This window comes from Macaca mulatta, chromosome 8, assembly GCF_049350105.2.
Source record: "Macaca mulatta isolate MMU2019108-1 chromosome 8, T2T-MMU8v2.0, whole genome shotgun sequence".
In the NCBI taxonomy this organism is placed as follows: domain Eukaryota; kingdom Metazoa; phylum Chordata; class Mammalia; order Primates; family Cercopithecidae; genus Macaca; species Macaca mulatta.
This window is the reverse complement of record NC_133413.1, coordinates 101,327,208-101,341,168: the sequence shown is the minus strand read 5'-3', so window position 1 is coordinate 101,341,168 and position 13,961 is coordinate 101,327,208. Positions and strand designations below refer to the sequence as shown.

At 35.7% G+C, this 13,961-nt stretch overlaps 1 protein-coding gene across 1 annotated transcript in view; it reads right to left on the bottom strand.

Annotated features, from left to right (window-relative positions):
• The window catches only part of NECAB1 (N-terminal EF-hand calcium binding protein 1), a 173,511-nt gene that overhangs the window by 77,741 nt on the left and 81,809 nt on the right, over positions 1–13,961 (bottom strand). The window contains exons 4-5 of the mRNA XM_001085626.5: positions 13,925–13,950; positions 5,765–5,862 (exon numbers count right to left, since the gene is read on the bottom strand). Of these exons, the coding sequence (XP_001085626.3) occupies positions 5,765–5,862; positions 13,925–13,950 (124 nt within the window). The remainder of the gene's footprint in view (positions 1–5,764; positions 5,863–13,924; positions 13,951–13,961) is intronic.

Below are 13,961 nucleotides of genomic sequence, written 5' to 3'. Positions count from 1 at the left end.
GTATCATAAAAATATTTAATGAGGCATAAAAAGAAGCTTGAATAAATGAAAAAATATATTTGTACCTGCACGGGAAGGGAAAATATTACCAAGATGACAATTCTCTCAAAATTACTTTATAAATTTAATGAAAATTCCAATAAAAGTTTTTCCCAGAATTGAAAAAACAATTACAAAACTTATGCAAACATGGCAAACTAAGGGCAAAACTGCTAAAGAAGAAGAGTCAGGCCAGGTGCAGTGGATCTCGCCTGTAATCCCAGCACTTTGGAAAGGTGAAGTGGATGGATTGCCTGAGCTCAGGAGTTTGAAACCAGCCTGAGCAACATAGTGAAACCCTGTCTCCACCAGAAAAAAAAAAAAAAGAGAGAGAAAGAGAAGAACAATCAGAGAAGACCTGCACTTTTACATTTTCAAAAGTATCTAAGTACACACGAATTAAGATAACGTGATAATAATACTTAATACCAGAAAAAACAGTTTACCACAGGAACAGAATAGTGAGTTCTGACACAAAACTGAGTACATTATAAGTATTTAGCAAATAGTAAACATGGCATTTTAAGTGTCAACCGAGAAGTAATAGTTACCTATTTTTTAAAAAAAAAATCAGTAGGACTCCTATTGGAATGCTTTCAGATCCTTTATAAATTCATTCAGAGCCCAGAAGACCAATATTTTTGCTTACTTCTCTCCAGTACAGTAGCCTTTCCTTTGGATATATTTCATTCTAGTAAGTAAAAAGCTAAATATCCATTGTTTGACATGGGCACGTAACTTCTCTTACTTTCTAATTAAAGTTCATTTCTCTAATGACAACAAACTATAATAAACAATATGAACTTCCTTGCCTAGAACTTTGCTTATGCACCTTCATCTTTTGATTTCAGGATTTAATTATGATTTCAGCATTTAATTATCATCTGCTTCTGTCTATAATTTCTTTCATATATTCCTCACATATTACACTGAGTTCTGGATAGCTACTTATTCATTTGTCAAAAACAAAACTGAAAATATTTCTAACAGAGAAGCTAGAAATCTTTATGCCTTTGCTGAGACACAGCTGAACTCTAAAGACTGATTGTTTCAAAGACCAAAGGCACCTAATACCAGAAATGTTTTGTGTCATGATAGAACTTACAACTGCAGGTTTATAGCATGTTCATATGGAAACACATAAACCTTAAATAAAAAAAATTTAAATGAGAATCACTTGGTTTAAATTTCATTATCTTTAGGATATAAATAAATCAACTAGCCACATTGTGACTCAGTTTCCTCATTTTTGAAATGGGTATATTACCTTTTGCCTGAAATTCCTTACAGGGATGTGATGAAGAGTAACTGAAATACTGTATATTAAAGCATATGTGAAAACTCCAAGGTGCTATATGAACACTAGTTGGCATTGACAGCTATTCCTCATCCTCTTTTTGGTCATAGCCATGGAAGCCCTAGAGTGGCTGGAAAGAAGAGTCATTAGGCATCATTAGGCAACTTGGCTCAGCAAAGTCAGATCAGTCACCAAGAGTCTGGTGGGGCTGCAGCAATGGCTAGAAAGAACCAGTGATGTGGCTGCCAGGTAGGTACCAATCCAAGTCTTGAGCCTGCCCAGACATTACTATGCACTCTGTCCTCCATCCTCCTAGCATATCCACCTTAGCCACTACTTTGTTGATGATCTTTGCCTGAATTAATCACCTACACCACTGTGTGAACTCTATCAATAACCTCAAAGTGGTTTTTCATCACCTTTAAATTACACCCAAAGCCATGCTCACATGAATTAGAAGGGTTAGGGCTCTCATCTCAGTTCTATCTCCTCCTTACCCACTGAGAGGTGGAGGTTTTTCTGTCCAGGAAGTAGGTACTGCAGAGTCCTTCAGGATAACTAGGGTCTGCTACGAGAACATGTTCCTCCTTACTTCATTGAGCAACCTTCCCAGAGGTGTTGAGTTCCCCTTTGCCAGGTGCTGGGCAGAAGTCTGGTGAGGGCTGCATGGAGGAGTCCAAGGCTTGGACCTGACTCAGGGTTTCTCTCCTATTGAACCAAACTTGCAACCTCAAAACACTTCTCTCCTATTTTCCATCCTCCTAGTCTCTACTTCTTCTTCCCTAAACATACTCATTTTGACAGAAAATTTCAAGGAAAAAAGAAGATGTCAAATAAACGGTTTAAAAAGTACTTTTTTTTGTGGTTGCTCTGAAGTCCAAGAATAATTTCTTCATCTTATTTTTAAATACTTAAGGATTGAATACTTAAAGGATTGCAATGAAACTATAATGAAAAATTAAAATGCTTGCCTTCTGTAAGCCTACAAGGGTATTTTACTATGCCACATATGGTATCATTTCAGCTTGGATATTTTGCCTGAAACAAGGGAAAATTTTAATAATAAATCCTACATAAAATTATGGTAATGATGTTTGTCCCAAATAGAAATTCTGTGTCCTATTGCTATTTCATCTTTTTCATAGTAAGACTCAAATAAAATGATTGTGATCTTTAGTGAAAGGAATATGGAGCCCTGGGAGGCCCAGATGCTCAACATAAAAAAAAATTAGAGATAGAGGAGAGATGAAAAGATTAAGATAAAGGGATCTGTAGATGCTAAAGAGAGAATCAACATAGATCCCGAAGACAGATGTAGGAGAGTAAGACAGAGACAGAGGCCCGGAAGTGCTAGGATTCAAGTCTATTTTTTTCTTTAAATTATTGAAAATGTACTGTAGGGTGTGTTTGTTTGAAAAATAACTGTCGGAAGAAAAAATATATATACACTTTAATTTTGGAACATTTCATGGCTGCACTCAGTAAGGTAACTAACAAACCCTAAATAATTATTTTGAAAATGCCATTCTTCACTTTAACTTGTGATAATCTCCTTTTAAGCCCTGCTAATAAACAGCGAATCCCATTTGTGTTTATATAACATAGCACATGATGAATTCAGCTGTAGCATCAGAATTCTATATTTGCTTTGAGATCACAAGCACTTCGCATACTAATGCTGCAAGTTAACTTATCACCTCTACCCTGTAGAAAGAAGAAAAACTAATGGACAAAGCTATTTTTTTGTGTGTGCGAAACATTCCAAAGTCAGACAGAGGGTTCTGGTTTTAGTTACCTTTGGGACTTTCAAATGGCTATTTGGAATTTGACCTACGGTGTTTTGTTCCAGAATAACAAGCAAAGTAAAATAATCCATGTAGCCCTTGAGGATCTGACAAAAGACTGGGGTTAAGGGAGAAGGAGGAGGAGGGAAAATAATGACAGATTGTATTTGTCCTGAGTCATCTGGAGTTTAAGGTAGGCAGCTAAATCCCATTTTATCCATTCTCTGACACTGCAAACAGAGGTACTGCCTGTCAAGATAGATCATAAAAGGCTTGTATTTCATTTTTCATAAAAGCCTAGAACAATCAGATCTTCCTACCAAGACAGGACTTTTTATCTGGGTAGAAATACAGAGACAAATGCTAGATTTCTCATTCCGAAGGGTCCATGTGCTAGACAGTGTGGAGAAGATGTCTATTCAACAGTGGCTTGAGAAATGTCAAAACTCCTGCATTTTATTCATCTTTGAGCTATTACACAAAGGGGCTTTTTCTAATTTTAATTTTGACTATTTCTTTTTTCTTTTTCCTTTTTAATTTAAATCAGAGACATATGTTTTTCTCGATTAAACAGTATGATAATATGAATCACAGGCATTTTTAAGGGTCAGTGCCAAGAAAAAGATTTTATAACTTAAGAAACCAAAACAACAGGTTGACCTCAATTTAAATCCCACAAAACCTCATTGTCTTAATACAAGGAAAACAACATGATTTTAGTGCATATTTCTGAGGAAATAAGGAAGATTATATAACTTGTTTTTTTCTTCGTATTAGAGGAAATCTGGAAGCTTCTTAAATTAACTTAGGAGCAATTTTTCTTTTAGGAGCAAAAGTGTTTAGCTTTTGGAGTTATATGTGTATTTATTTAACCAATCAATTAATTTAATCCATCAATAAACTTTTTGAGTATGATTTTAATTGTCAGGTCCTGTGCTAGGTTCAGAGTAAACATGGTGAGCCAAAAACAAAACAAAAAAACCCCCAAAACCAAAAAGCAGTCACTGCCCTTCTCTCTCTTTACAGACAACAAACACACAACAACAAAAACATTGCACAGTTACTCACTGATTATGATAAATTGCCAGCAAGGAACAGATGAGCTACTCTAACAGAGATGACCCTTTCTTTTTTTTAGATGGAAGTGGTCAGAGAAGACCTTTCTGAGGCCACGGTATTTAAGATGAGACTTGAAGAACAAGAAGAAGCTAGACACGCAAAGCAGAGAATTTTTTAATGGCCATTTCTGGAGAGAAGTTTCCAAGGGATGAAGTTATTATACAGTTTCCAAATATTCCTGAAGAGCTCTAAAGAAAATGTGTTCTGATTCCACTTTTTACCTGTTTTCCTTTTTTCTTTCTCTCTCTCTTTTTGGAATTTGTTATTTGGATATAGGAAACACTAGCCTGGTGCTCCAATTTTCTTACATTTTCTGTTTTCCTTGAAGTTTTAGGGCACTTTCTGAACTTTATTTTCCAAAATTCAGTTGAGTCTTTATTGTTTTCCAAATATCAACATTTCTTATCCAGACTAATGAACTAAACTACTCACTCATCTTTCTGATCCTATTCCTCTATATTATCCACCCCAGTTCCAAGTTAATTCTTATATGGTCTTTTTGAAAGACTGCATGAGTTTTTTTTTACTTCTGCTTTAAATATTTGCTGATTTATTTGCACTTAGGATACAGGCCTAAATCCTTAGCTTTGCTGACATCATGAAAGGTGTGGGGCCTCCCTAGCACTCCAGTTTCATCTCACGTCATGCCACTCTTCGGTACTTCATCCTTATTGTCCAGCTTCATTTCCTAGAGTGTCCTGTGACCCTCTTGACTCAGAGCCTCTGCATGTGCTGTTCCCTGTATTTAGGTCTCCTTTGTTCAGCTCTACCAACTTCCTTTATCTATAAGTGTTCAGGTGTCGTCTCACCTCCAGCATGAATTAGATGTCTTGTGCTTCTCACTGGGCTATACTGTAATGCTTAGTGCATTAGTCAGTTCCCTCATTGCTATAAAGAAATATGTGAGGCTGGGTAATTTGTAAAGAAAGGAGGTTTAATTGGCTCACAGTTCTGCAAGCTGTACAGGAAGCATAGTGACTTCTGTTTCTGGGGAGGCCTCAGGGAGCTTTCAATCATGGTGGAAGGTAAAGGAGAAGCAAAGCATATCACATGGCCAGAGGAGGAAGGAGAGGGGCAAGGAGGCGCCACACACTTTTAAACAACCAGATCGCATGATAACTCACTCATTCAGCATCAGGAGAACAGCACTGGGGGAATGGTGATCCATGAGCCAATCACCTCCCACCAGGCCCCACCTCCAACACTGGGGATTACAATTCAATATGGGATTTGGAGAGGGAAAAGATTCAAAACATATTACTTAGTTTACACACTTGTATCACCACCAGGCTGAGAGCTATTCTAACAGCTCTTTGTATCTTTGTATCCTCAACACGAAGCACAGTCTTTGGCATATAGTGTTTTTAATTATGTTGCAAATGAATAACATAGCTCATTTAATATGAAGAAAAATAATCTATCAGTGATAATAAAGAATCTATACTTGAAAATAGGTATGATTTTCAAGAAAACTGTTTTTCAAATAAGAGATTTTTATAGAAAATAAACATTAACATTTTCTTACTTTCTTTGTTTTGCCCATTGCCTTCAGGATGGAAAGATTCAGGTCTTCAAGTGCTGCTAGTACATTCTCATACTCGCCCAAGTGCTGAGAAAAATATTCTGAAAAATGAAAATATTGAAATGAATTCATATTTGAGTTTAGGTAACCATAAAACAAAAAAAATCAACAAATTATTTATTCCTTAAATGAGTAAAACAAAATGTCAGCTATAAGTAAAAACTGGAAGGTTTCTAAATAAGACTAAATAAGGTGACAATCTGTTCATTTTACTAAGACATCAAGAAAAAAGAAAAAGAAACCTGAATGATTACCATTATCCTTGAAGAAATGTTGCTTCCTACAAAAGTAGGAAAAAATGAATCTGGATCTACTGACAAGGATGTTTCAATAAAATATTTTTTTGACAACATAGTATTATAGATCTCACTGGGATAGTAATTTTAGAAAATAGTTAAGTTACATTTTTTGTTTCTTGGAGGAAACATTTAAGGAAGGTAAGCTTTTTTCAAGGTTAAGAGTCAGTGACGCAAAACATGAGAGGGTCTTCTGTGGCACCTTCTATGTAACTGTCCCTGTCACAATCTTTTTCTTTTTTTTTTTCAACAATTTGGGCAGAGAAAAAGTAAAGTCTATCACTTTTTTCAGTTGCTAGGAATAAATAATATAGTGGATTTGTGATTAACATTAAAAGTATGGAACATGAACTGATCCTAAACTAGTAAGTTGAAATATGTATAAATGCAAAATCTTATATTTACTTATAGAAATCTATACATTTCTATAATGAAAGCAAACTAGCTTAACATAAATTTATATATTGAGAAGATCTAGGGTTTTCAGACACTAAAAAATGAATAGTTCTCACCATTCCTGTGAACCCTTCCTTGGATGAACTGTAGTTTATTACTGTGTCTCTTTAATGTGCCACAGTATTTGTGGAACTAAATTGAAATGATAAATATAATCACATATAAGCCACTTGAGATTATGGGAATACATTTCAGCATGTTTGATGGAAACCACATTGATTAATTTATTTAATACTCTAGGAAATATTTGTTTATACTGATATTAATAACAACTGGAAAGTGCCATTGACTGATATATTAATTAATGTACAGACTTCTTTTGAGAAGAAAATAAACACAGGTGAGCACTAAATCAATTCCAGATCATGGGTGTCAAAATACTGTCTGTATACACTTAGGTTAAAAACAAACAACATATTTTTGACAAAAAGTAAAATGCATTCCTAAAAACAATGTGGTGCAAACTATCTCTTATAAAGATTCTTTAGAAAGTGATTAGTTGGAAGATAAATAAGAATGTATTTACTCCCTAAATACCTGCTTCAAAATAACATTTTAATTTGTGGTTATAATGTTGACTTTTTGATAAGGTTGACAAATATGTCTAACTTTATTTGTGCAATTATTTATAACAAAGGAAGTCCCTGTGCAATTATTTATAACAAATTAACACTCTTCATCAACCAGTGAGCAGTTAATGTGGCTGTAGAATATTCATAAGTTGGAAAAATAATGAATATCAGAACTGAGTCTATACTATGTTGAAACAAGCAAAAAGCATTAAAAAAAAAAAAAGCCAAAAAGTGAAGCTGTTACTTCATTTTTATTTTAAAACTTGTATATATAATGCCTCAAAGAGGATTGTGATAGGGGTTTTAAATGCAATTAGACAAAAATATGAAGTGAAAACATGCTGTGCCTATAATCTCAGCATTTTGGGAAGCCAAGGCAGAAGGATCACTTGAGCCCAGGAGTTTGAGACCAGCTTGGGCCATGCAGCATGGTGGTATGTGCCTCTGATCCCAGCTACTTGGGAGGCTGAGGTGGGAGGATTGCTTGAGCCTGCAAAGTGGAGGCTGCAGTGAGCCGTGATAGCATCACTGCACTCCAGCCTGGGCTACAGATGAGACACTGTCTCTTAAAAAAAAAAAAAAAAAAGAACGTGAAAACAAAAAAATTGATGCTAAAAAAGCAAGTCTCTCTCTCTATCTATACATAAATATATATAGACTATATATATAGACTATATTTATCTATAGATAGATAGATAGATAGAAGTAAAGCCACTTTTTAAAATAAATATTTCATTCATAGACAAGATATTTGGCTTAATTAGTAAAGGTTCCTGGAGAGAATTTAAGTTGTCTTTCCACTTTGAAATTGGACCTATGCACACAGATGCAGGCATATGTGATAAAGCGTATGAGAAAAACAATGACTAGAAGTTTCAGAGCTGACACCTATCTAGACTTCATTATTTCTTTCCTTCATTCATCCATGTGTTCATCCCAACCCTCCAAGTTAGAAAAAAGGAACAATCACTAGACAGTAAACAAAATGACTGAGAAGGAAGAGAATTACCATATTCAAGTCGTAGATAGGAGCTTAAGTTGGAAATCTAAGTGTAAGGGTTATTTTGAGGTGGTGCAGCTCAGTGTCACTAAGGCTCTTTTAGAACTTACTCACTGAGGGATATGGGTCAGGCAGTCAAGGCAAGGGGGCTCCAATAAACTCAAAGAGGGAAGTTAGATGAAAGAGCCAGACACATCCAACATAGATAAAGAGGGATAACTCCCCTCCACTTCATCATAGAGAGTGTTCACTTACTCATTCTGTGGCCTAACATACCTTTACTTAGGGCCTTTAATGCGCTAGGTGCTATTGTAGGAGCTTGGAATACAAAGGTGAAAAGACAGAAGCCCTACAGTCAGAGAGGAGAGATAAACATTCCAAGCATTCCAAGAAACAACTGCAGTACACAGAATCATTGTTAAAGACAATGGTTTGAGAGCCCAGATACAAGGTACAATCCAAATAGAGGATAAAGCAGGAGAATTGCTTGAACCAGGGAGACCGAGGTTGCAGTGAGACAAGATTGTGCCACTGCACTCCAGCCTGGCGACAGAGCGAGGTCCTGTCCAAAAGAACGCCCAAGTCTGCCTGGGTGAGTCAGAGAGGACTTCATAGGAGAAACACCACCAATGGCTCAGTTAACAGATGAATAGGACTGAACTTGCTGGATACTAGGAGGCAAGGCATGGAAGCAGCTGTTTTCCTGTCATGTTTGCAGGAGTATGTGTAGTTCAGCACTGCCAAGATATAAAGAACAGGACTGGAACATATTTGAGAATGGGAGGCAGCAAGGAAACATGCTAAAAATCAGTGATGGGAGACAAAGCTGTATGTGTTGGAAACAGTCCTCGCCAGATGCTCTTTGATCCTCAAGTCTAGGTCAGTGTTTTTGACCACCTGCATCAGAATCCTCTTGTACCTCACTGTTCAGTTTGTTTTGTGGACCAGCAGCATTAGTTTCACCTGGGAGCTTGTTAGAACTTAGTGTCCCAGACCCGCTTCCAGTCCTGTTGAATCACAATCTGCATTTTAATAAGACCCCCACGTGATTTGTAGGCATAACCTAAGTTTGAGAAACACTACTCTAGGGTACTTGTTAGACATTTAGATAACTGAGAGGGTCTCATCTAGTAAATCACAATATTTGGGTTGAGGGTGATGTTCCCTAGGAGATGATGATGCAGAGTAAATCTGAGACCACTATGGGCAATGGGAAGCCATGGAACAATTTTGTAAAGGAGAGTTATATCCTCAAATTTTCCTATCAGAAAAGGAAAGGATGCACTAAGGATGATTTGGGAATGTTGGTGACACCATCAAGAGAGAAGGGAGGCATCAATTGCCAGGAGGGATTTCATCACACAACTAGGACTATGAGCCATGCCAAAGCTGTGAAATGGAATGAGGGGTGGAGTCCAGAATTTTGCAGATCTGCAAACTCCAAGATGTGGCAGGCAGGAGGGAAGGACAGTGACATCTTTGGAAGTGGCTGAGCTTCAACTAAAGTTTTATTCCAAGTTTCTCGTGTTTCTCATTTGAATCACAATGCAAGTGTGAGTGGGGCAAATGAATATTGTCCTTAAGTCATGGCATTAGAAAGAAAGATTTGGAACAAATATTGGTTCTTTAAAATGCTTTTCCTTTGGTAACTATAATAACTTCCTGGAGAAAAGACCTATTTTGTTGAAACCTGTATGTAGGCTTCATGAACTTGAGCAAAATAGAGTTGTATTGCACATATGGCAATATGTGAAAACCAATCCTCATCAGTTTAAGTGAAGTATCATTGAAAAGTAGAGTCTGAACATTAGGTATGATGAAAAAGTAGAGCACAATTTATAAGCAGATGTAGTAAGCCTGTTATCTGTCAGAAAGTAGGCTATATTCTCATGGATATCCAATGTGCCATCTTCTCTACTAAAATGCTAACAATAAATTAGTTTCTCCATTTCTTTCTGTACTTAATCAGTGGTATTGCATTACCAAACTACAGTTTTGTTTTGTTTTTCTATCCTGCACCTTAGTCTTTCAAGTTGTTGAGTTTTCAGATCAGCTTAATAATTCTGTCAGAAGCAAAGGACCCACAGCTGCCACAAAAGTCTCAGCAGAAACTGGTCTTACAAAGTAGTCTCATGAGTTCAGATGAGTCATCTAAACTTCTCAAGTAGTTAGAATTTCTCAAGTAGTAGACTAGGTAGAAAAGAAAATAATTGAGATGAGAGAGAGTGTTAAAACCCACATGTTCTGAATAGGGAGGTCAGTCAGATCTAGAAATGTGGTCTATTTTGAGGGGATGCAGATAAGCGACACTCAAACTCTTTTATACCTCGATCATCAGTGACATGTGCCACTGGGGGAGGACACAGCAGTCTGGAGGAGGGCATAGAGCCTTCTGATTTCCTAGCACCCAGACTTGCTGGCACAGGTCTCTCAGCACTGTCCGGGCTCTGCCAATGCAAGCTGGTGCTGCTCTGCAGCCTGGGTGCTTAGTGCACAGCTACTGAAAGGAACCTTGGGTATGAAGGGAATAAGCTTTTATTCTGGAGTTTCCCATACCCTCAGTTTTTAATCCATCTTATTTATAGAGTTCATAGAACTTTAAAATAGTTTAATATTTTATAGATAACAGCCAGCTAGATGAGAAATTATGCTATTAAATATATTCAACCTTGCTCACAGATATGCTTTCTTACAGATATGCTTTCTTACAGATATGCTTTCAGATCAAGCACATTCATTGCAATTATTCTTCACCCATCTATAAATATTTCAACTACCTATTCTTAACTACCAACTTCAAGATCTGCAAAACGGTTCAGTAAAAATGAGTAAGGTTATGAAAACAGTCATAAACAGGGTAGGGCCAGGAAAGGTAGTAATTACACTCCTGAATGCTTTAGATTGGAGCTAATTATGGTAGAAATACAAAAAGTTTTAATGCCAGAGTTCAAACACAATTGCCTAATTAAAATTGAGTTATGTATTGACTGATAGTGATAAGGTATGGCAAAAAAAAAAATGCACTTAGGAAGGCCTTCACGATTGGCACTTCTATAAACTGCTGGTGGGTGTGCACCTTAGAGAAACCTTGATTGAGGAATTACATGTTTGGGAATCTACTATCCAGAATTACTTGAACATGAGTGTGAGAATAATGTATATGAGAATATTTACTTCAATCCTGTTTTTCCCATAGAAAGTTGGATTCAAATTGAAAATCCATTAAAAGGAATTTGATTGAAAAAAATTAAAGAACGTGAGACACTACGCAGCCTTCAGATGAAATGAAGGAGAAGGGGATGCAATTGTACTAATCATATAGTATAATTACTGTTGTAAAAAACAACAACAACACATACACATATATATCAATGTCAATATACACATAATAATGTCTGGAAGAATATGTTCCAAGTAAATAGTGGAGCTCAGTATTGGGGACGACAATGAGTGGCAGAGAAGATTGACATATTAGCTTATACGCCTACATAATTCTGTTAAATTTTAAAAATAGTAGTTATGTATTACTTTCACAATTAAAATTACAAAGACATTTTTTTCAAAATAAATATTTTAAATTCTAGGTCCTTAACTTAGTAACTGACAAATTAAGTAAAAGCCTCAGAATTAAAGTTTTACATACCTGCAACTTTTAATTGGCTTCTAGGAAAGAACATATGAAATCTACTTTTCATGCCAATCAAGTTCTGCCCCTCCCACGCACAAGGGGGAATTTGTGCCGGGTGTGAATTGACATATTTCACTTGCTAACACTGAAGCATTTGGCTTTGATTAGAATCCAACTTAAATATTTACTTTATATTCAGAAAATAATGAGAAATGAAATGACACTCTGGAGATTAAAATGCATATTCTTGAACAGAGAGGGGGAGGATTATAACACATGACTGTGAATACAATCACTGGATTTTAAAAACACAGAAAAATTCCTGTTGAATTAAAGCCCCACATACCTATTCCCTAACTAAAACTATGGGGGGAAAATCATAGTCAAAGCTTTTTCCATAAATACAGGATAGACACCTAATCCAGTTCCCCTATTATAGAAAAAAGGCATAGTTTTAAAATATGTTTTTCAGTAGAGGAATAAGTGGAGCTATGCTATCATACTTTAAAATTTGAAGTACTTTTAAGGGAAAATAGATGATAACACAATATTCCTTAATGACAGTAGGCAGGCAACATAGCAATTAAAGAAGAACCACTTAGTGTTTTTATTTAAAAGCCCTTATAACAGTTTGCTTTGTCATCAGCTGTGGCCTACCCAGGCAAAGTTAAGTGAAAAACAAAGAATAGATATAAATGAATGATTTGAGGAAATAATTACTTTGGTCTGACATAGCTAGACATTTTAGGGAAATTGGTCTGCCACCTTAATGAAATTATCAAGATAATCTTGTGTTTTCCATTTTATCTTCTCACTACACTGACCAGGACTGTGTGCACATAGATGAGAGTGGACCATAACTTGGCCTTTACGGTGACTGCTATTCATGATAAAGCCTCATGGCAATGGTCCATATGGGCACTTTCAGGTACTTAACCATGTGTGCACAATGCTACCATCCGACTGTGTCTGAAAGAATGGCACAATTTTCCCTGTTGGTATTTCATAACTAACAAAAGCATGACCTCCTTTGGTACCAGAGTACCTTGCTCCTCCATAAACATATTTTGAATTTCAGTTGGATTTTCCTCCCTGAACGTGAGATGGACACTATGCTAGGATAAGAAGCATGAGTTTTTAAAAATCATTGGAAAATTTGAAAGGTCATGGTTGGATATTATGCTCATTTTGTTCAGTTGTTGCCTTGAAATCCTGTATTCTGATATGTTGTTATTGTATAACATCTTTTGATGTTGCTCTACCACTTTGATGAAATGGAAAATAACCACTTGTGAATATAAGAAAATGGCCTTTTTGATGGTTTTGGTAAACTCTAAAACTGTAAGAATTATAAGATATTCAGGAAGTGCTGGTGGTTTCAATGAGGAGTTCTCAGAGAAAACTCAACTCTAACTACCAAAAATGTTTTGAGCAGCCTAGACAATAAGATCAAACTTGGATAGAAGTATTATCTTAAACATTTATCTTAAAACATAAAACATTAAACCTTCCAGTGTTCAGAGAAATATAGCTGTTTCAAATTGAATAGTCTCATAATGTTCCATTTTTTCATAAAATAATAAAATTTAAAAATTTTACCTTTCCATATTTCTAATCTTTAACTATTGTTCCAACCATAAAGATGAATAAAATAAATGAAGAGGCTATTAAACCAGACATTTGTAAAGATTTATCTGTCCCCATTGAATCACTTGTTTTGCAAGTGACATTTAAAACTCCAGAATGATTTAGGCAGGTATGAGACAAAGTTATTTTTACATTTCAAGAAAACAGCTTTGTAAAATAGTAACAAAAGGCTTGTGCAGAGAGTAATGAAGTTGTATTAAACACCAATTTAAAAATATATTCAAACTTGTGGAGAATTTGCTCTTGTGAAACTAATGTACTGATTGTAATAACAAATCTTCTATGTACAAACTAATGAGGTCCGACTGTTTCTGGAGTGAAATACATGGATATTTTGAGCAATATTCATGGATAAAGATAAATGCCTTGAGATCTCAATTAATTTTTCTTTTTCTAGAACTCCTAATATACAACATAAATTTCAAGGTTGATGTATATCAAACAATACTCTTTTTGCTTCTTAAACAAGTAATGGGTTTGTCTGATCTTAAAAGAAACACTTACCACATAGTTCTTCTGTGTCAAGATTGCTGAAATGATT